Source organism: Diadema antillarum, unplaced genomic scaffold (assembly GCF_040938485.1).
Source record: "Diadema antillarum isolate AM-2024a unplaced genomic scaffold, OU_Dant_1.0 scf00000130, whole genome shotgun sequence".
In the NCBI taxonomy this organism is placed as follows: Eukaryota; Metazoa; Echinodermata; class Echinoidea; order Diadematoida; family Diadematidae; genus Diadema; species Diadema antillarum.
In genome coordinates this window covers 676,382-700,218 of record NW_027271019.1, presented here as the reverse complement: position 1 = coordinate 700,218, position 23,837 = coordinate 676,382, and the positions used below count along the sequence as shown (strand labels likewise).

Below are 23,837 nucleotides of genomic sequence, written 5' to 3'. Positions count from 1 at the left end.
AATAGACTGAAGTGTGCAAGGATTTGCGTGGAGTTCCCATGCCATATGAAGATTGGTTCATATTTATTAGACTGCGAAAATCTCTCACTGACCAAAGGGCATTCTCATATCATAATTGTATGAAGATGCCCAGAATCACGTGATCGACTCCCTGTCATTCGTCTTTCTCATATTGCATACCAAGAAAAGCCATTGACATTCATTATATGTCAGCCATTTGAGGTTTTCGGCTTTGCTGGATAACGAACATTTATGCAAAACTTTTGCTCCGGTCTTTGCGTCGAGTTTTTAAAGTTTGGATGAAAATAAAAAGGTCTGAACCTCATTATGTTCACACTTTCATCGTATGATAGCTCTGGTAGCCTTTAAAAAAAACACCTCATAAGTGCACATTCAATGGCAGTGCCACGTAAAGTTCAGTGTAACTGTCCATTGAGGAACAGTACCTTCCATTGAATATATGGATATTTAGTCATGTGTTCCGTATAAAATCTAACGAACAACAATCGGCATTCATTAAACACGAATGATATACACGTGCACAGACATCACACAAATTAGCACATGCGTACAAATCAAGACAAAGACATGCAGACACCAGGGAAGTATTACGTCTCACCTCCCTGGAGGCACGGCCATAGTGTCAGACAAAGACTGATCAATGCTAGAATGTGTGAATGAAGATGACTTAACTCAGTATGAGACTTCAGCTTCCTTTTCAATCTCCGTTACATCATCTATGACTAAACAAACAGATGGAGATGGAGACTAATGTTAGGTTTACTGAAATACCATCATATTTTTACCAAAATTAGCTGACATCAGCCGCCCTGACCCTCAAAATAGACTTTCTTTTATAGATCCCGTCATCAATGTTTCTTGAGGCTGTTGCTGAGAAAATTACTCATCACTTGAGGATCATTATATTTGGCTCCCTATTTATGGACGAAACCCAACATTTTGTTTTATTGCGTAGCTCTAACCATTACATTTTGATACAAAGGTCCTTCTGTTTTGAGTCTGTCTGTTTAACTCTCCAAAACTTTTACATATCAATCCTCTCAAGCACCTCATATTACCACTAAAATTCCGTATAAACAATGTATCGGTAGTATCAGTAATGGACTGTAAGCCTTATAGTATAAAGTAAGCGTATATCTTTTGTAAGTCAGTGTCGCACCCTTGACATCGGTGATTCTCCTTCCGGTTCATGACCCTTCAGCCTTCACCTTTGGTCAAGACGTTAATTACAACCAGAAGGCTGTATTTTGACATAGTCCTTGAATAACGTGCAGATCGAATCTCTCCGGTTCGTAAAGACTGTTACAAACGTCTGCGATTCTTCTTACGGTTCATGACCCCTTAGCCCTTACCCTTCAGCTTTGATCGTATCCGTAAATATAATGCGAAGGCTATGTTGTGACCCCTATCCTGAACTATGTCTACATCTAAGGGCATGTCCCCGTTCTATCAATCTGCTTCCGGTTCATGACTATTTGCAACCTTCATTGTTTGCCATGTCACGTTTTGTACGACAGCTTCGTCAGGATTGTGACCTTGTGATTGAACTGTTATCTGGGTTGCCTCTCATCCCGATGAGTATGCTTGGGGTTTATGACGCTCGTAACCTGAAGTATTCGTCATTTCTTTCTCATCAAACATCGAAGCCACCCCTTCTCACCCCCCCCCCCAAAAAAAAAGAGAATTTCCTCAGCTCATTACATATAAATCATGGAGTGGAAAACAAACTCTTCGTTGATATTAACATTGATTCGAAAGAACAGAGCAATTAACGTTTCACTGCCATTGGACAAAAACAAGAAAGTTAAGTCATGTCGAAGTTTAGCTCGTGTGGAAATTGTGCGAGAGATGACATTATCACCTCACAACTTTCGTATTGTTTGTACGTAGAATGTTATCTGTTTATTCTGATGTCAATAATCTATTAAATACATATATTCTCCTCTATCATAAGGTTTCATTGCGCAGTCGTTTTAACTCTACTATTATACCAATGATGTGAAAGATACAAAATCATCTTCTTGAATTCATTGCCATGAAGGAAATTAAAATGTGCCTTGTATAATGACAAATGAGCGAACTGTGTCTGAGGCCGCGATATTATCACCCCAGTGATCAAGACTATAGACATGTGATGTGTCTGTGATTCATTATCACTATTCTAGAAAGAAACATGTTGAACTTTAACCATCATGCTTTCTGCACTGCTTTTCTGCGTAATTTGTTTGATTATAAGGCAACTGAGAAGATTAAGTCACCATCTCTATGACAGGTACACACTTTGATGGTTCTAATTGTATATTGACACTGATAGTCAGTACAATCGATTTCTTTCTTTATGTTTTCTTAATCTTTATTGCTTTCATTTTCACACACACACATACACGCAAACACAAACACGCACAAATACAAACACACAAACACACACACACACACACACACACACACACAAACAGATACTTGCTGTCTGGCGAAAGCTCGGTGGTCTAGTGGATATGAAGGTCGAAGGTTCGAATCCTACTCGAGTACTTACACCCACGATAATTTTTACCATGGCTACCATTAAAACACTGATCAATTCAGTGCTTATTTACGTCGATGTAGGGCAATTTGTCAATCAGTTGCGATGAAAACATCTCGGCGGAAGAATTTCATGAATTTGAAAAACAGACAGATACCTTAATAATTACGAACTCAATGAAATATATACACCTGCCTTCAGAAAGATCATCTTTAAGCAGCAACACAACATGTCAGGGATTCGTCTCAATGTGCAACATATAACGAGGGAAGGCAATGTCTAGCTATAATTGGAAACAACTCTCAAAAAGGAGATGTCGTAAATAGTGCGTTAGAGAGAAAACATTTACGACTACGCAGATGGTATTGAACTGATCTATCATTCTTTAGCACTCATGTGGAACTGCATGATGTTCACTTAAAAGTCTACCGAATCATTTGCAAATCATTTCATATAGAATACTATGATTCATCGCATCATACTGGAAAGTCGACATGACTAGAAGTTAACAACGGCAAAATTGCGCTTGCCCATTACAGTTCTTCCTGTCAGAATGATATATTTTCAACATAAATATAGGTTTTCCCGTCCATTTTCGCACTTTTGTCATTCAATTTCAAAGATTTATTATTCAATTTCGTCCCGAGAAGCACGTGGAACGCAAATCCTAACTTCAATTTCGTCAATAGTCATTGTGATTCGTTTTTCGTCAAACATTTTCGAAGACATAGCATTCAGAATCGTCAATTGTCATTAAAATTATCCCTCCCGCTGACGGATCGCAGAATGTGAAGATCAAATTCGTTTTTGTTCACGCAATTTCATGAATTTTTCATTCAAATTAGTCAAATGTTGTCGATTCTTTATTTTGATGGTGAACCAACTGTAAGCCGACATATTTTACTTTCTCTCGTAAATTGTATCGTTACACATTATCCCCTAACCATTTGCTTAAACAATACACACGAAAAACATGACTACCAACCTGGACTGAAGGATAAACGACAGTCAAAAGTCATAACCCAGGACAGTATGTCAGTGTCACATTTTGAACTTTAACTCGTAACTCGCATCATAATGCATGAAGCAAACTTTAATTTTGTACCCTGGAAAGCAGCAAACATAATTATGTTATCCATTCTTTGACATTAAACAGGCTACAATTCTACACTTAATTTTTGTCTTTAATCATGTTTGCCTAGAAATCGTTTGTCAGTATTTTCGTTTGCGAGACGGTACGTCTGTTTGTATCGGTGTGTAGATACTCGGATTGCTTGTGTGTGTGTCTGTATCTGTAGTTCTGTGTGTGTGTGGGGGGGGGGCACTTGTGTGTATGTTAACTCCTGAATGTAAAATGTCTACTGTTACAGAAAAAAAAATACATGAATGACTGGAAAATCACACCGGATAGAGATATGAGACGAATATGAATGAAAAATTAACGAAAATGGTTGACAAAAGACGAAATCGATCCTGCTGTTTTGAGTGCTGCGAGTGAGACTGACGAATTTGAACTGTAAATGACGAAAATGTATGCCAAATGACTAAATTGAATGGACTTCATTTGAAAACGAACGACGAAAGACGAATTTGAAAGTAAGATTGGCCTATGCCCGACATCCTGCGACGAAATTGAAGTAAAAATTTGTGAAATTGAATGAAAAAAGTTTGAAAATGAATGGGAAAACCTAGTAACTTTGGATGACCTAATCAACAGAAGGATTGCTACCTGAGAGTATATCACGGTCATCAACAAACGTTATTATGAGGTGTACTAACTTTCAAGCAATCTTAACTTTCATATAATTTAGCTGTCGATCAAAACTGATTATTGTATTATTTGCGTTGGAACTACTTTGCTCTGAGAGTTTGGAGGACTTCCTGACTGAAGTTATCCTCTGTAATTAATATCATGATCATTCGGAATTTAGAATCATTACAATTTATCACCATTATTGTCGTCATTATCATAAATATTATTGACATCATAATCACAGTCACATTTTGAACTTCGGGAATCAGAGAAACAAGAAATTATATCATAGAGAGTAAATGACATGAATATGACGATTAATAATGAACAGTTGGAAAAAAAGAACAAAAGAAAAAGGTTTTAAACGGAGGATTCACATGAATGAATAGTGTGAGCCTGAATTAAAGAGAGTAAGCATCATCTTTGAATATTATCTATATCATCTTCACCTGAGATTAGTTCAGTCGTGTCTCGTTCAGAATGATGTATTTGAGAGTCTGAAAACAGTACTCACCCCTATCCTCAACGGCCGAGAATAACACAAATCTGAGAGGTTGGACACAATGAGGTGTGACCACGAGTGCAAGTTTCCCACAGTGTCAACAGGAAAACCGTAATATTTTTCTGCAAGCTCATCAGATCAAATCGCTCTCAAAGGACAGCGGTCTTCAATCTCTCAAGGGATCAAGCTTTACGAGCCCGACTTGGCATTTCGATGACTTCCCATAGGTGACGTCACTCGCATCAAAAATAGCCAAACATACGTTTCCAATGATGACTGTCGCTACAAATGAACATAAGTAATACAGTGAGTTTATTCTAGCCCATCAACAAGCAAATACTTCAGTCGCTTGCCAGAAGCTGAAATTTATCTTTGGTGCTTTGTTAGGCAGAATCTTATTATTATCATTATCTTTTTTTTTAAATCTGGTTCAACTCTGAGAGGATTGCAATCATGAATGTATGTTATTTGCTAACTACTCTGTGATACTCAAAGGGCACTACATATACCTTGAAGTGTGTTCTGATTTATTGAATTTGAGAAATAATTCGACATTCAACGAGTTACAAATACTTGCAGTCATTTTTTTCTATTTACAGAAGACCTGTAAATAGCAAATTAAAATCTCCTTTATACCTGGTTCTTTCGAATAATAGTTCGTTGTTTGTTCTATGCGTAAATCAAAAGCGTGTAAATTAAATCTGTTCGACAGGACTTACTTGTGAAAATCACGGTACATGCGTAAATTCTTTTATATGTATGCATATGAGCCACCCACGAACAAACTCTCCCACACGTACATACATACATACACACACACACCACCCACACACACACACACTCACACGCGCACACACACACTTGTATATCATTTTTGTATAATAAATGAATGTGAATAAGTTAAAAGGAAATAAATTTTCGTGACTTTTAGACGTATATAGTGGTAAATTGATTTATACAGATTGTTACGATAAAGCAAACAAAAGTGAAGATTTCATATCCTGCGTTCACGTATCTACCTTAGATACCAACAGCAATCAGCGTCATGGTGTTTTCTGAAAGTTTTGTTGTTTCTATGTTTCTTGTTTTAAATCATATCACTATTAATCACATAACATGCTGTGCTGTATTAGGACAAAATAACGAAGTACACTTAAGAGCTACGGCAAAACACCGGTGTGTCTAGAAGTATAATTATGTTTTAGATGATATCGCTACACCTGTATCTCAATCTGTGTAGATTGATATGACTTGGAGCTGCTACATGTCCAGTAGAGGTTAAGATATGTCCTCGTCTGGGGGAAAAGAAGCGAGATAAACCAAGGATGTCCTAGGCGACCTCCTGGTCATACCAGGGAGGTGAAAAGATCTCTTCCATCTCTATGGTACGTCACATCTTGAAGCTCCTTGGTACGTCATTCCTCGTTTCTCAACATCCGTCATTGATATCTATTGTAAAGGAGACGCGTTCCTGATGCGTTGCTATATAAATCCCACACATCTCCTCACCCAGCTAATAATACTTATTGTAAATTGTCCGGTACAATCTAATCCTTCGCGATTGAAAATTAGCTCATTGAGAGTCAGCGAAGGGGAAAGTGTACTATGACATCACCCCAATGAAGACAAGGAGATGGGTGAATGGCTCACCTGTACACTGCGATTACTCCCCTCAGCCAGACAACGAGTTAGTTTACAACGGTTAAAGCTTCCTTGTAATCTCTCCGTTTTACGGTGGTAAATAATATTTAGAGTTCAGAAAGGGTGCAGTGAGGGTGGCGACGAACACTGACTGCAATAAAGATGTGCAACAAAAGAACGGTGGAAATTTGGTTAATAGATCTCTCCATCTCCATGTAAATATAATATGTATTTTGAATGTGAACATTTTATGTGGCAGTATCATGTTTATCTCACTAATAAGGAATTGAACACGTGTTTATACACAGAATATGTAACCACATGTGGAGATTATGACGGACTGCAGAGAGAGTAAGATCTGTATTGCCCACGTGATCCGTGGTTTGTCTGTATGATATGTTTGGATATTTTTTTTTTTCAATTCATGTTTATTTTCCCTCGTCTGATGTAAGCTCTGTCTGACTTTGATCACCTTGCTCTCATCTTCATCTGGTGTCATTTATTGAATATATCGGTACAACCCTTCTTATTTACACACACCTTTAATCTGCGCGTCTCACTGTGTCTATCTGTCTACCTATCTGTCTGCCCATCTATATATCTATCTATCTGTCTATCTATCTATCTATTTGTCTATTTATCAATCTATTTATCTATTTATCTGTCTATCTATCTGTCAATCTATCTATCTGTCTATCTATCGATCTATTTATCCATCTGTCTGTCTATCTATCTTTCTATTTATCTGTCTATCTATTTATCTATCTATTTATCTATCTATCCCTCTGTCTATCCGTCTATCTGTCTATCTATCTATCTATCTGTCTATCTATCTGTCTATCTATCTATCTATATATCTATCTATTTATCTATCTATCTATCCATCTATCTGTCTGTCTATCTATCTGTCTATCTATTTATCCATCTAGCTGTCTAGCTGTCTATCTGTCTGTCTGTCTATCTATCTATTTATCTATCTATCTATCTGACTATTTATTCATCTATATATTCATCTATCTATCTATCTGTCTATCTATCTATCTATCCATCTATTTATCTATCTATCTGTCTATCTATCTATCCATCTATTTATCTATCTGTCTATCTATCTATCCATCTATCAATGTAATATCTATATTTCTGTTATCTAATATCCATCTTTCTTTCATATCCATCTATCTATCTATTTGATATCTATCTATCTTTGAATCTTCTATCTACTATCTGTCAATCTGTTTGTCTGTCAGTCTATTTATTTATTTATCTCTATCTATCTATCTATCTATCTATCCATCTATCTATCCCAGCAGCTTAACCACATAAAGTCATGAGAACCGCATTAATCACCCAAACTTAAGCGAGGAAGCTGTCAAAACTTCTTTCAGCAGGTGTACTACGATACACACAAAATGAAAGAAAGCATCCCAGTGCGACAAAGTTGTATGACTAAATGATGTTTGGGGGGGGGGGGGGGGTCAGTCCCTTTAGGGTGTGTGCAATTCTCATACTCGGTATAATGGAGTATACGCGGACCGTCGTGTTTCTCTCACCTAACCCACCAAGCCGTGTCCATGGTTACTTGCAGTGATGGTAACTCCATGACAACGAAACGCAGAGGATGTTGTTCGTCCCCCAAGCTGATGAAAGTTATGCGTTTTTTGTTGTTATTTTACAAGTAATCACAATACTTGCAACGATGCATAATGATGGATTAAAAAAGCAGAATTTATTAAAAAGCATACTTATCATCAAATCTTCACAACAACAACAACAACAACAACAACAACAACAACAACAACAACAACAAAATATCTCATGGTACACGACGTGTAATCCGAAACTGTTAGCGTGTCTTGAAATAAAGCAGGAAGCAAAAGACAAAATAAGACTAAACAAAACAAAACAAAACCAATTGCGATATACAGCTTTATCATTGCCAGTAAGTTCTCCCTCCTAGCCCGTGAAAACATTCTTTTGACAACTTTATGACGTGCGTTACGACGGAAAAAACAAGAATTGGAAGGAGAAAAAGAAGGAAAGAAGAAGAAACAACAACAACAACAGAAAACTATTTTGAAGGACACCCGAGTACTCCTTAACAATCATATACAGCAGTATTACTATATAAAAACCAGTAAAAGAATGCCATATTAAATCAAGGGAAAGGTAGGCAGATAACAAAAGCTTGGAGAAAAGTAATTCCATGAAAGTTGCACCACAGTAAATCACTCTTCAGTAGACTGGTCTCGGAGACATTTGCTTATTGGTTATGGTTCTCTCGCTCAATGCAGTCTTTTTTTAATCATTGGCTGAGAGATGTTGTGCGTTAAAACTGTATTGCTACATCACATAAATGAGACTCCATTGCTTATAGAAAGCCGAATCTTTCCAATGTTTATTGTCGGTTCAGATTCGAACAAAATCGATGAACACTTATAAGACTTCTGCAGCATATATCATGGAGAACATGCATGCAACGGTTTATATTTGATCTAGGTTTTCAATATTGCATGCGTTATACACACAGAACTCTCAACATGTGTAGAGTTCTGTGTTAAAGCAACTCTCATCTTTTCAATAGCTTATTCGGGAGCAAGTGAGAGATCACTCTAGAGTGGGCAACAAGAGCTGGGAAAAATGAAACAAAAGCGAATTAAACCTGACGCCACTATTGAGTCGCCTTATCATGCACAACACAATGGAGACGACCATGATTACCTGAGCACCAGCGAACACATTCAAATGATTCTCATTTGGGACAACGTGGACAATGGGCGATGCTTACGTCCGAGAAAGTTGTGCGGACAATGCAACCCCATGGTAACCCCAAACTGTAGGGATTAGGTTTGCATTTGGGGTGGGGGACGGTCCGTTGAACAAGAACATAATACGGTTCAAGTTTAGTTTCAGACATTGAAGAGAAGGCGGATGGAATTAGCCATGTAAAAGAGGTATCTGGTAAAGAAAATCGATTTTCATCAATGATCTTTGGTCTTGATTTTTTTACCCTCAGTTGGTAGCTTGACCAGCGTAGGCTGAACAAGCCACAACTTACAGTCCAAGGCCGTCTGTTGGGGATCCAGGATAACCATTCTTATACATGTTTTCAACACTTTGCTTTTTGGGCTTGTAACGGTTCCGAAATTTAAGACTCAGAGAATTTTCACTTCGCCGATTTTTTTTTTCCTATGGCTTCTCTAATATTCATCGACTTCGACACTCATCGACAATAACTTAAACTTTTCCTGAAAAAGGTTTGTTACAGAGTCAGAATCACTTCATCCAAAAAACGGAGATTTTCCAGTCTGCCGGGTTCCCCTCACAGCTCTCACTGAAGTTGCATGAAGATTGGAACCTCTTCAATCTAACAAGCACCCTAACTCGGAGAAAACAAAAAGCCATCGTCATGGACCAGTGAGGTAAAGATCTCCTTGAAATTTGAATCACGACGCCTACTGTCATCCTGGCCACCAGGAACGATCCTGTACCAAGGTGAGCGACTTAAAACTCTTACCGTTTAATATTCACTTAAAACCGCAATTATCATGTATGTATAGATATAAAATGATATAAATGAATGTTAGCAAAGGACATATCGGACCAGGCAATTTTGGTTCGCAGGATTGAGAAGCAAATCTCCAGTTGATTTTATCAGATGCTGTATCTGGATCCTTTAGACGACAGAAAAAAAAAAACATATGAAGGCATCAAATTGGAGATAACAATTAGAGACTGAAAACTACGTGTATATGAAGTCTTTGGTGTGAAAATCTAGCTTCGGTTTTATCTCATTTTATATGCTTTGCGGCGTCTATGTTTGACAAACACATAGTCGATTCGACTGCATGATGTTCAAGATTCTTGTTGAACCGAAGCCTACAACCGACAACTTCGATGATTGGTTCTGATAATTATGCACAAATGATATGTACATGTTTATCATTACTATTTACTGTTGACGGTACATATTGTATTCATTAACGTCACCACGTTCTCAGTGATGATTTTCATCACCTTAATTATCAACCATCATCATTACCAATATTATTATCATTTGAACGGCGCTGTCACCGTTGACCGTTCAAAACTTTTTTTAATTGCATAATCCTCGAAAACTATAATTTTCAGAAAAATGTACCATCTATTTTTAACGTAGTAATACACGTCGCTTCAATATCATTTAGCAACATTACAAAACTCGGACAAGTATAGTGGTAGCATCGAGTACGTCTCTTACATTAACTCTACAGTAATTGTTTGATCCACTCACGGACAAGCTTAGAATAAAGTGACCTCACGAGGACTGGTCACTTTGACCAAGCAAGGACTGATCACTATCATTACTATTCATACCGATAGACCGGATAATCCCTAACCCCCTTTAACCCTTTTCCCTATTTTTACGGCAATGTCTATCGATCAATATCGGGAATATGTTAAGAATTTTTACATGTGTCCCTTTACTGCTATATCCTGTACTCATTGATAAACATTTAAATATATGAGAAACTTGACATCAATATGTTGAATGTAACCAATGAGCTTGGGTCCATCAAACGGTCTTTGCTAATTTGTTATTTTAGCAGTGGTTGCTTCAAACGCATCAAACACATTCGGCTACTCAAAGCACAGTAAGATTTAGGATATAATTCACCCGACTTTATTAAATTCATTGTGGTGTTCGTAAAGAGGTAAGTCTGAAATAACAATAGTTGAGCATTTATGATGTCTATGAAAAGGAATCAGAATCTGGAATTAAATATCCATGCCTTCAACGTGGAAACTGTATAGAAGAATTAGTTCTCGTTCTGGAGAGAAAATAAACATGACGAGGTACGGTGGAGAATGGCCACACAGACGAAACAAGTGCAATTGTATTGGGAATATTCTATACATCTATACATCTTTTCATTTATTTACTTTGGTAGCCGATAGCATCTATATAGATGGTCTATAAGTATGATGCAACGCTAAAGATATGAAGTTCTTCAGAAATATTCGTTAAAATACAATTGTGCAAATATAAAAAACACACGCTGATATGAAAAAAAAATACTGACGGAAGGAGGCGACAATTATTGTTGTCGTTGATAGATCGTGGGATTTCTTAGTTTTGTCGTCGAATGGGTTAGCTCCAAGGCATGTTTGACGACCGTTACCTCCACGGACACGCCCATCCATCCCCTCCCCAACTGATATCTATGTAGAGAGATCAGTGCCCACCCCTCATCTTGACCTCCATGGACACGCCCATCCATTCCCTCCTCCCCTGACCTCTACGGACACGCCCATCCACCCCTTCAAACCCCTTCCACCCCCCCCCCCCCAAAAAAAAGATTCGCCTATCACAGTTTTTGGTAAGGTGGCATCAAAACGTGCCAAATGCACACCTGGTTCGAATGATTGTGATGCTGCGTCAGAGATAGCGGCTGCTCGGCGATTTGTTCTACATTCATTCTCTTCACATTTGCTAATTAAACCACTCTCTCCCTTCAATGCCCGCCCCTTTCTCAATGCTTCTTTTAGAGTCTGAGCCTCAGACCGCTAAATCCCCATCTCTAGGATCAAAGGCCGTGGTCTTGCGTCATGGTCACACGTTTTTGTTCTTTTCATGTACAAAATTACGAATAAAAGGTAGTCCGACAGGATAAGCAGCCAATTCAAGACAGCCTCTCGGATACTTTCAGGTTTTTCCCTCCTGCAACTCTCAGTTAGCATTCATTGTTGCCATCTTTAGAGCATTGTATGCTTTTCTCTAAAGATTGGACTCATCAGATATCTAAGGTAGACGTGAAAAAAAGAAGAAAAGGTAAAAATCACAAGCAGGTGAAAAGGAGACGAAAAAGACAGAAAGAAGAAGATGCTGATGAAAATGAAGGTGAAGAAGACGAGGGTAGGAAGAGAAAAGATCGACATGAGAGAGAAGAAAAAAGAGAAGGGGAGGAAGAATAAGGTGCGGACGGAGAAGAAATGACAGACAAAAATTAAATTTATGTAATGACAAAATAGAGACAGTATGTGCGTTCGTGGAAGTATAGTGCATTAATGTGTGTTTGTGGAGGGTGGTCTGCTTCTGTACAGCATTTGCATTGTTTTCAATGAATTTTATTCAATTCAATTCAACTCTTTATTGCTAGTATTGCGTCGCATTCACGTGGATCTAAAATAACACAGATTATTAAAGTTATTTAACATTGACTTGTAAGTGTCTAATGATTATAGGATGTAGTCGGTATTCGCCATCCCGTTTTCAGTATTGATATTGCATCTTGTTGTTTATTCACCTGTTTTGTACCTTTTATTCATTGTTTTGCATCATTCAGAACTGCAGCCTTTATTCGTCTCCCGCCTTGGTCATTAGGGGCATGTCTCACTACCAGAAGAAGTCCGAATCAACGGTACAGGCAAACGTAAGACACTTTAATATTTTCTCGCTATAAACCAAGCCTATCCTATTTGAAAATCTTTTCCACATGGTTACCAATTCACGGTTATTAACGTCTTTCCTAAATCCTCTCCCCCCCCCCCTTTCTTCCTCCCCACCCTCTTTCTCTGTCATAGTAATTAATACAAGTGTGATATGCGTCAACCGTTTAAAACTAGAGTAAGATAAAACAAAACAAAGCACCACCAATCAGGAAACGGGACCAACATAAGGAGGAGAAAACAAGAGTTCAAACCATCCGTCGTACTTCTGACCTGTGCGGACAGGTGTGGAGTTTTGGCTATCGGCTGTGAGTTTTTGGCAAGCTTTGCCTTGTGAACCGCTCTCTGGTTCATCGTACTCATCTGCGCCAAATATTCCGCGGGAAGAAACTAAACACTGAATGATTAGAGAGCCAAGTCCTCTACTGGCATTATCGGTGATTCTCTTTCAAAGGCTTTATTAGTTGTTAATACTCAGTACATGGTTTATAATAATTTTGCGTGCGTGTATGTTCCCCTTTAACAACCTTGCCAACACAATAATACATGCAGAGCAAGTTGTCGTGTTCTCAGTTTATTGGAATGATCTTTGCAAACATGATTTGTTGCTATGTCAGGCAAACCAACAGCAGGTTTCTCAGGTGACACAGTTGACATGTGCTAATGAAATATGTATAGAATCTTAATGTGTTTCGAATCAGTTTGTTCAAACACGTGACTAAACGAACACGAAGGTGGATTGACGTTTCTGACAAGTCTTCAAATCATTCCATGATGATCTCACTTCTCATGGCGCTCTTATGTTTGTTTTGATTCTACAAACGTATTGCAGCAAACGAAGACGGACACACTTTCTTTTTGCTCACCTTTCCTTAACTCATACAATGCCAAGGTCGATTTGCTTGGCCGACTAAGAACTTTAGGAAAAGCAACAGTGACCATTTTTGCAGATCTCAGCAATGTCATTGATCGAAAAGACGCACATCGATGCCACATCGCCCTCTTAACTGCATTGGGAAAAGGGATTCCATTTGTAATATGAATGTTTACACTATATTATTACAGCATTGTGCTTGAGTGTGTTTTTGTTCGTCTTTATTTGGACATGGAGTGTATGCATTCAGCACTGCACGGAGTCCCATTTCTTAAAATCCTAACACTACTCTCTAGAAAGAATGATATGGTATTTCAAAATTTTACATTCCATGCAAAATCCTGAACACTTGAATTATATTTGCACGTTCACGTCTTTATACTTTAGGGATGATGGAATTCCCAAAAACTTGAGTCTCTCAGCATATGACAATGATTTAGCTTATTACACCAACTTAGTCGATTTTCTCTGTTCCGATTTTAGTTTGTTTTTTTTTTCATCAATCTTTGCAAGATCATTCCAGACACAAGAACAATACTCCGAGATCGGTCTGGATGGCTTAGGGAACGTACAGTGTTGGTTGAGACCTAATTTCAGGTTTCTAACACTTTTAGGGGAAATAATGAGAAACCTCTCATGAAATATGAAAGAGCATGTAATCCTATGAGGAATTCAACGTTTATTTGATGAAAATTGTTGTTTGAAGTGGCTGAGATATCCAAAAAAAAAGATCGCTTTGTTTTACTTTGTTTTTGGATGTTTCAGTCATTCCAAACCCGATTTTCATCAAATAGACTTTGAATTCTTCTTAAAATGGTGTGATCTGTACTATATCATAAGTGTTTTCTTGCTATCTCACAAAAAGTTAAAAGCCCAATTTACATCTCCACCAATACTGTACCATCCCTTTATGTATACATACTTACTCAAAAAGCTGCATCACTTCGGTGATCCCTCGCATTTATCCCCAAGTTGAATTATATCAGGTTTAAGTGTGTGCGTGTGTGTCACACACAAACACACTGCCTCTTACCACACAAACATTGTTCAGGGTTTCTGAGACGAACACTATACTGGGGCTTTCTATATAAATAGCTCAGTCGGTAGATCACCGGGCTAGCATCCGGAGGTCTCGGGCTCGAATCCCGATGGAATCCCATTTTCTTTGCTCATGTTTCCACTAATACATACATTCGTTTGGGTTAGGCTCATTGCAGGGGCTCAATGAAGACTTTTTCTCCTCTCATGGCAGAGCTAATACTGTGATAATGACGTATTGTAATCAAGCTGATCTCATCGTAAAGCGTTGCCTTTATCCCGTTTTCTACGAGATTCAATTTCAATTTCAATCACTTTTCATGTTTCTAAAAAATTACTAACGTATGATACAAAGATCAATTTAAAAAAAAACAACTTTAATCTGAGTGAAAATGCGAGAAAAATACGACGGGGCCTACTCAAAAGCAAGCATTACTACCCACTGCCGCCCCTCCACAAAGGTAAACACTGGTAGTCAGATTTTCGAGAGCGTGATGGCTAGGTTGAGGTTTATTTTCCTGGCGATAATCGATCAGTACATCACATCCTAGAAACATGATAAAGAAGAATGCCAAGGAACATACATGGTGTATAGCTATTCAATAGATGTTTTCTTCATTTACATTTGAAGGAACGATAATGAAAAACAACACGTGACTTCAATGGGGAGGCCATTTCAGTTTTTAGGTCCTGAAACTACAATATCTAGATTCTAGAATCCACGAAGAGCTTAAACGCGGCACATTAGACTTCTGTAGATAGTGGGTTAATTCTACCCATGAAACTTTTGGCGAATAGTGTCATTCGTAAACCACTTCTATCCCTTCTATCCCTCTCTTTCTTTCTTCCTTTCTTTCTTTCTTTCTCTTTTTCTCCATCTCTCTCTCCTTCTCACTCTCCAGTCCCCTCTCTGTCTTCTCGATCTCTCCTAACATGGAGACCGACCTCGTGACGTCAAAGAAGTTAGTGACGTCATGTCGTCTGCTTCCAACCAACCGGACATCCATTAATCAATGGCCAGCATCACGTGACAGCGAGCCACTTTCATTTCTTTTTTGAGTTTGCCACTAAAATGAGTCAGAAGGAAGGGAATCACATCTTTCTTGACCCAAAGTTGTATGAAAAAAAAAAACAACGAAAATTACTAATTGTTTTTTAATTACTCATTGAGGACATTACTCTCAACTGGAATCAAAACAACAAACATGAGGTGGAATTTCTTGTTCATCGAAATTTTAGGTCAAGGTCAGTTCTTAAAAGAGAGTTTTGAGCATACTCAGCGACTTTTTTTCCCCACTTAAAACGCCGCCAGTTTCCTTATTTGATAATTACTTATATCGATTATTCCCTTTGTGCTCAACGCGCTATTAGTATAAATGATCAAAACAGCCAATCGAAAATTGAAAGTGGAGGAGATATATCTCAGCCAGATGGATTTTCAGACCTGGTTTTTTTTATCATTGACGTGTCAGCCTCTTTCAAATGATCATTGGCATCAGCACTACATGTATGGCCGCCACGATATGAATGCATACAATACTTCCTCATATAATGAGATTGGCTAAGTGAATAATGAAAATTAAATCATCTGAAGTCAGGTCTTGGCACTCATAGCAATTGAATATTTATTCCTTTGTATACATCTTTCCATGGACTCAATACCAGTTTACCGAGGTCTCTTAACTAGCTCATTTGAAAGGAATACTTTTGGTAACCATAAAATACCTTCACGTCTCACCTGCAGTAATGTTCACACTTATCGACTCCACACTTCTTCTTACAGTTTGACTCTAACGGAGAGCCATTTTTGTATCGGGTTACCTCTCTTTCGTTCTAATTTGGTATCTCCTGTTAGACGTGAAGTGTGTTAATCTAATCAAGAAAGAACGCAAGAATAAAAAAGTGATTAATCCTCAAACGCGTCGGCTGAATTGCGCCTCAACGTCACGTGTTTTTCAGACTTCATACTATTTTTGAAAATATGTCACCTGACCTTGGAGTGTTCCCCGTCTTCTCTAAATAAAATGTGTGACGATTAAAATAAATACCCGCCTCCCTTTTACGAATGAAAACTTTCGTAAAGTGTTGCGATGTATAACCTACCGGAAGTCCATTCAGTAACATTCTAAAATAATTGGTCTACAAGGACTACAACTTTCGGAAGTTACGTTTGTCATGTTTGTTTGTTTGTTTATTTATTTATTCATCTATTCCCGTCACAATCAATCAAACATATACAAATATAAAAAATAATACAATGTTGAAAGCGGCTGGATAAGCCTCACTCAGTAAATATTGCCATCATGCCTTACTGTTTTTCAGGAGGGTCAAGTTACATTTACAAATCATTTACTGCATAAAATTACTTATTACACAATTACACACGAATAAATCAAAAACACCCTCCCCCCCCCCTCCATCCTTACATAAAACCCCCAGCATAATTAACTTTGATTAAGCTCAAGCCCTGCATATAGCATTATACCTGTCTATAATCTGTTACCTGTCTATAATCTGTCACCTTTTATACGCCGTGTACTTTATACTCTGTTACCTTTTTACTCTGTGTACATAATCTAATAGATATAAAATATTTTTTTCAAATATTTAAATATTTGAAAAAAAACATAAAAAACACAGATAAGTGTTTAAATTGTTTGTATCAAAGAAATGTTTTTGTGTTGAAGTAATAACTTTGTAATTCATTTATCCTCTGTAAAATTATGTTGCTTCGAGAAATCAATAAATTCTATCATTTGAGAAGAAAAAAAAGATATAAAACACAAATCAAATCGATTAGTCAGTAAGACCCATTGACGAATGAATGTGCTCTTTGATATACCTTTGGAATATATTAAAAGTTGTTGCCTTTTTTACATTAAAAGGAATCACATTAATGTGAAAACTCCCTCTATAGGAAATCATTCGCTTACAATAATTAGTCCTTGGTGTTGGAATCTTTATGTTATAATCAGATCGCAAGGAATATAATGTTCTCTTTAACTTGAAAAAGTTCGCTTAAGTAAGGCGGTGCCAATCCATTCAATGATATATAAACTCATTGAAGAAGATGCTTTCTTCTTCTCGAGACAAGGGAATCCCACTTTAGAATTTCATGCAACCTAAAATTTGAAGTATGAGAAAATGGATCAATTTTCAAAACGATTCTCTCTGCTCTATTCTGAAGTTTTTGAATCATGTCCATTTGTTTCTTTTTGCCAGAATCCCCTACAATATCAGCATAATCTAACTGGGGCAATATGAAAGACTTATATAACATCTTTAAACTTCGTTCATCAATAATACGTCTAAGTCTTCCCATAAAGCTTATCATTTTACTCACTCTCCTACAAACATTATCAACTTGCGTATTCCAATTTAACTCTTCGTCAACTGTAATACCCAAATACTTAACACACTTCACCTGTTTAAGGCTTTTGGAATTCATACTCAAGTTTAACTCATTATGCTTATTCAACAATTTTCCACTACCAATTAGCATGCAAACTGTTTTGTCACAATTTGAACTGAGTCTGTTTGTACACATCCAATCGAAAATATTATTTAGATCTTTCTGCAACATCATTTCAACTTTTTGAGGATTTGTGTCAGCAAAATACAATACTGTATCGTCGGCATACAGGTGAAACCTGCATGGAGACACATCGTCTCGTGCCTTGATAAATCTTTTATTCAACATTTTCTTGCTTCACACCCATCGCTCTTACACTTCATGCATAGCAGGACGGTAAATTATCAAGACTTTAAAAGACTTTGGTGAAAAACGTGTCAGACCATGCGAGACTTCATTCTCGTGTCTGTTTGTGTCTTATGTGTACGTTTACACGACAATCGAAGTTAAACACAGAAGCTGCATTTCGCGTCTTCTTGTCAACACAGGACATTATCAGCAATAATCTCGTCACCTATCGCTCTAGGGAGCTGAGCTTCCACTAAGCTCTTTAACTTGAATAAATTCAAACAGGACGAGTTAAATCGACAAGATGAACGTAGGGATCTTTTATTCTTCTTCTTCAGAATTTACAAACTCCATGGTGCCCTTACAACTCGTCCAACTTGTCATTTTATGTGCTACAACTGTATAATGCAGACATTAGGAAAAGCACAAAAAAAAAGAGATATCTCGTCAATATTGATATTTGTGACTGAAAGCCGAATAAATGAATGAATAATAATGATGATGATAATCATAGTAATAATAGTAATAATAATAATAATAATAATAACAATGATAATGATAATAATAATAATAATGATAATAATAATAACAATAATAATAATAATAATAATAATAATAATAATAATAATAATGATAATAATGACAATGATATATGAGGTGACTATCAAGCACTTCTCTTTTTTTCCTGCATATTCAAACAAAATGTTGATTGGGTTGTCTTTGTATTCTATCGTAGCTGATTTCCTATGACATCTTCTTCCGGCCGCACTCAGATTGACTGTCATATGTCAGGTTTGAATACCTAACTGTAGACATCTTGGTAGACAGTAGACTGGATTTATGAAGTATTTTGCCGTGTGAATTATAACTCTGGTCACTTGCTATAGATCTATTTACTTGTTGTTGTGTTTTTCTTCAAACATTTCATCAAATATCTAGTTATCTTCCTATTCATCCATCCGATTGTTCATTATTCCCACAATCATGCATTCAGTCAGTCATTTGGCGTTTTCTTACTTAGGGAACTCCACGATTAACTCACAAATATGTAAAAACTTCTGAGCATTATAAGGATTGATTATCATGCATATTCAACAGTGAATCGGAGCTGCTTTTATGAATTCTTGAGCAGAAATTAAATAAGAAATGATTTAAGTGAAATATGATAAGGAGTATGTTTAAAGGAGAAAAATGGAAATGAGTGTAAAGAAGACCAAAGAACAAGATGGCACATGGCTACACTCTCGCATTGAATATACGTGGTATGTTTGTTGTTGTATTTTCAATCACAACTGTCTAGAATGAAATCTAGGTCGGGTAGCGAACTAAGCAGGGGGATGAAAAAGTAGATTAGAGTGACTACGTGATCAGGCCAACATATTCATGTTCAATAAATGCACTTTTCCTGAGGAAACGGAGAAGAGGTCCCCTCATCTTCTACACAGAATGTATTCCTAGATAACCGCGATAGACGAAGGCAGCGTGGACTGTCAAAGCTGTATAGGGCGATAGGGTTGATGTACGAAAAGCAAACATTTTCGCTCCGGAGACACGAATTCGGGGGTGACAGACGGACCCTTATCGGGAAATGACGGGGCACATTCGAAATGCGAGAAGTGAACCTAACGAAATTGAATCCAGCATAACTTGCGAGACTATGTAAGAGGCAAGAATCGAATGCTTGATGGGTGAATGAAAGAGAATACGAGGAAAACAAAAAGACAGAAAGACATCGATGACCATACAGGTGTCAACATATCCCGATGAATATAAACTGCCCTACTTATATGGATTCACGGTCTGAGCACCGATCTGCGTCACTCATACAACTGAAAACATTCTGCTAAGAGTTGATGTTTAACAATCAATTCCATCTTTATGTCACTGTGCAAAGTGTGATAGAATGTGATGTTAAATGCAAGAGTATTTACTCTTATCAAGCCAGGACATCGATTTGCAAACCAGTACTTGTTTCTCGTTTTGACCCTGTCGTCTCCATGGCAACCTTTGTGCCTTTCTCTGTACATTAGATTCGTCTTGTCAAAGGTTGTATCAAATCAAGATTAGTTTTGTAAAGTAGTAATGTCAGTTCTTCTGTGTATTTTCTGTTTATGGCAATCTTACCATGATTTTGACTGGAAGTAACGATGATTTTGAAAATTATAATGACATTAATGATGATAGTAGTCATCACTATCACCGATGATAAAACGCGCTATGTGTTGGCGTCATGCACGCTATAGGCCTATATGGTATGTTATCATGGTCTTATCTACGCTGTTTGTAGGTTCTTCAGTGTAAGAATCTATCTTACAGTGGTCCTGATAGTACAGATACCCATTACCGTTATCGGGTATCCATATACACATGTGGACAAAGAGGGTCGTAGGGGTTAAACACATTGACCACTAGTTTAGACCAACTGTCTCCTACTAGCGAGTGTGTGACGATGGTACCATGTCTGCACCATTGGATGTACAACCCCATAGTAACAACAGTACATGATTGCAGTACGTTGAACGATTTTTCAATCTCATACACCATTCTAATTGGTCCTTACCCCTCCAACACCAGCATCACCACCATTGGATATACAACATGTACTTCAAGGATATCTAAATGAGTGCCTTTTCTAAGTCTATACTCAAACCCAGGTACTAACTCTTCCCTATATAGGTTCGTAGGTTATTATCTTATACTATATTAGTGGATTATTGTCGCAAACCATTTTGCCGTACTTTGATATGGTGTCGGCTGTGTGTTTACACAATCTATTGAACTGCCCTCATTCTCTTCTTACAATGGAGTCTTCACCTGCATTATTTACATTAGTCGAAATATTAAGGTTATTAAGAACTGTCCCGGATAAGTCTGGTTTCTGGGTTTTTTTTAAGCGTTCTGGCTCTCTCCCTTACTTTGATTCAATGAGAGAGATTTGTGTGTGCCTGTATGCATGTATGTATGCATGTATGTATGTATGTGTAAGATTTAAACAAAGAACAAAATGGATGTCAACTATATACTTGTGGAATATCTATTCATATCATATAATAGGTAAAGATTGCTCTTCCACCACTTCGTCGATATCCTTTCAAACATGACATGAGCTATACCAAGCTTACTGGAATCCTGTTGGTTATTGTAACTCATTAAACCCTTGACAATGAAGCTATTTAGATAACATTTCGTCAAGGTTTGTTTTGTAGATTTTCTTTTTAGCTGTCCCTGTGCCCAGGCAACCTTTCAGTTGTCAGCGTAATCATTTTATCTGCCGCTTATCTGTTTGTTTCATCATGAGATTAAAAAAAAACATCGGGGCAAGGCAATTACGTAACAATGTGAGCTCAAACCCGATTGTTTCCCCCTCTTTTCAATATTGCTTTTTACCCATTTTTTAAGGCAATTCTAATTCTTACTTCAACATGCTCTTTATCTGAGGTGCAGGCTGTCACTTATAAGATACCCCTGGTAATGATTAAGAGCCATGTAGTCAAAATAGCCATTGACTGAGAATCTATGAGCATATTGGACTAGTATAATAGGAACACCTGCAATGAAAAGAAGGGTGCATGTATTAATTCATTCCCAAAGCTCCTTGTCACTACCCAAAGCTATACTTACACATTTTATGATTAAAAAAAGAAGCGCGTGGTGCTAAACTTTTTTTGTGAGCAAGCAACACCTGAAAAACAAGAATCCCAATGGACTAAAATACGCTTTATTTACTCGCGATCAGAAAATGATAATCCTTGTCTGTTGATAGGTAGGAATCAACCTTTATTTACCGTATTATATCACAGAAGACTACCAAGAAGAGAGAGGCACATGTTCACCCACTAATATCTAGGAATCCATAATCTTACTGACTGTCTTTAACCTGCGTCAAGGTTCATCAGTGACAACTTCACGTTTTTGGAGAAAGTAAGGCAAAAACCGTTTGTCTAAATCTTGATCCAAAATAGCCCCTACGAAGAAGGCAAAGTGTTCCATACGAAAAGTTGTGTCTGCATTGTTTTTACTTTTGTTTCCAAGTAGGAGATGCATTCCCCGCTGAACTTTTTCGTGCTTTAAGTATAAGTAGATTCCTGAAAATGAGATTGACAATAACTTATTCTCACATATACGAGACATAATTATAGTGAGACGCCATCGATTTACACGACACAACGATCATGATTTCTATCACAATTGACCTGTCTATACTGCATGTATTTTCCCAAGTGTATTATCATTTCAAGCCAACTGTCTAGTTGTCTAGTATGATGACATAGTCTATAAGAAACTTTGAATACCCTTATTCTTTGACAGAAAGTCATGTTGCTCATTTTAGTGAGACCGTCTGTTATGTTAAGGACGCGGCGTCGTACCTCAAGGTCAAAAAGGACATGTCCTCTAAGCTGGGCAAAGCACACTTCTGATGAGCGCATGCAACGATCACAAACATACCACGTGACTAGCGAAAATCACATGTTTTGTAAAATCCTGTCATTACGAACTTTAACCAACGGACTGTCCGGGAAGACCCAGCAAAATCAGATGTAAACTCTGTTATCATCGAAAATTGTATAATGCGTGCAGATGCCTTGACAGCGTAGTACATAACGATTTACCTTGTTCATTCTAGCGTCGGTTCTCTTGCCCTGCAACCACTGGGGACAGTGCTATTAGATCGTTCATCTCGCCTACCTTCGATGTCGGTCATTGACATTGCACCAGCGCTACAGCAAGAGGTCACTCGGATAAAGTATTTTATAGATTCCTTGTTTACGCAACAAAGAAATAAAAGATCCTGATGTCGCGTCAATATATTAACGTGAGTAGAGGACAGAGTTTGTTGTACCATTATAATGATACATATAATTATGATTTATATTACAGTAATTATCGAGACGGTATTAACTGTCGCAGTGAAAAGTATGATGTCATGTAGATATTGTATGATCTAGAATGCGCTATCTACTTTATTTGCAACCTCATTTCATTTTGCTGAGACCTCCATGCTGGGTGTAAAGTGCATTTACTCTTGATTTAATCCGGCACAGCAATTTGAAATGAGCACGGTGCCTATTATTTCCATTTTAGCCATTTTTCCTGCCGTTGTATTAAGATGTGTAAATGCAACTAACGGACGATTTTTTCCTTTTCTCAGGTAATAGCATTTTTTAAGAATAAGTTCAAAATAGATCTGTTTACTATGATTAAATCAATATTGCCAATCGCTTTATAGGATTGTTTTCATTTTTTTCCCCAAGATCAAGGAACCTGTAATGAGATTACTTAGCAATGTCAAATCATGTCGTGGATGAATCAATGCTATATATTTTTCCAAGGTTTCACGGAACTTGTGCAATAAAGAACTTC

At 37.4% G+C, this 23,837-nt stretch overlaps 1 protein-coding gene across 1 annotated transcript in view; it reads left to right on the top strand.

Annotated features, from left to right (window-relative positions):
* The first annotated feature begins 12,803 nt into the window (after window positions 1–12,803).
* The window catches only part of LOC139720603 (electroneutral sodium bicarbonate exchanger 1-like), a 52,420-nt gene continuing 41,386 nt past the window's right edge, over window positions 12,804–23,837 (top strand). The window contains exon 1 of the mRNA XM_071631959.1: window positions 12,804–12,848. Within this exon, the coding sequence (XP_071488060.1) occupies window positions 12,804–12,848 (45 nt within the window). The remainder of the gene's footprint in view (window positions 12,849–23,837) is intronic.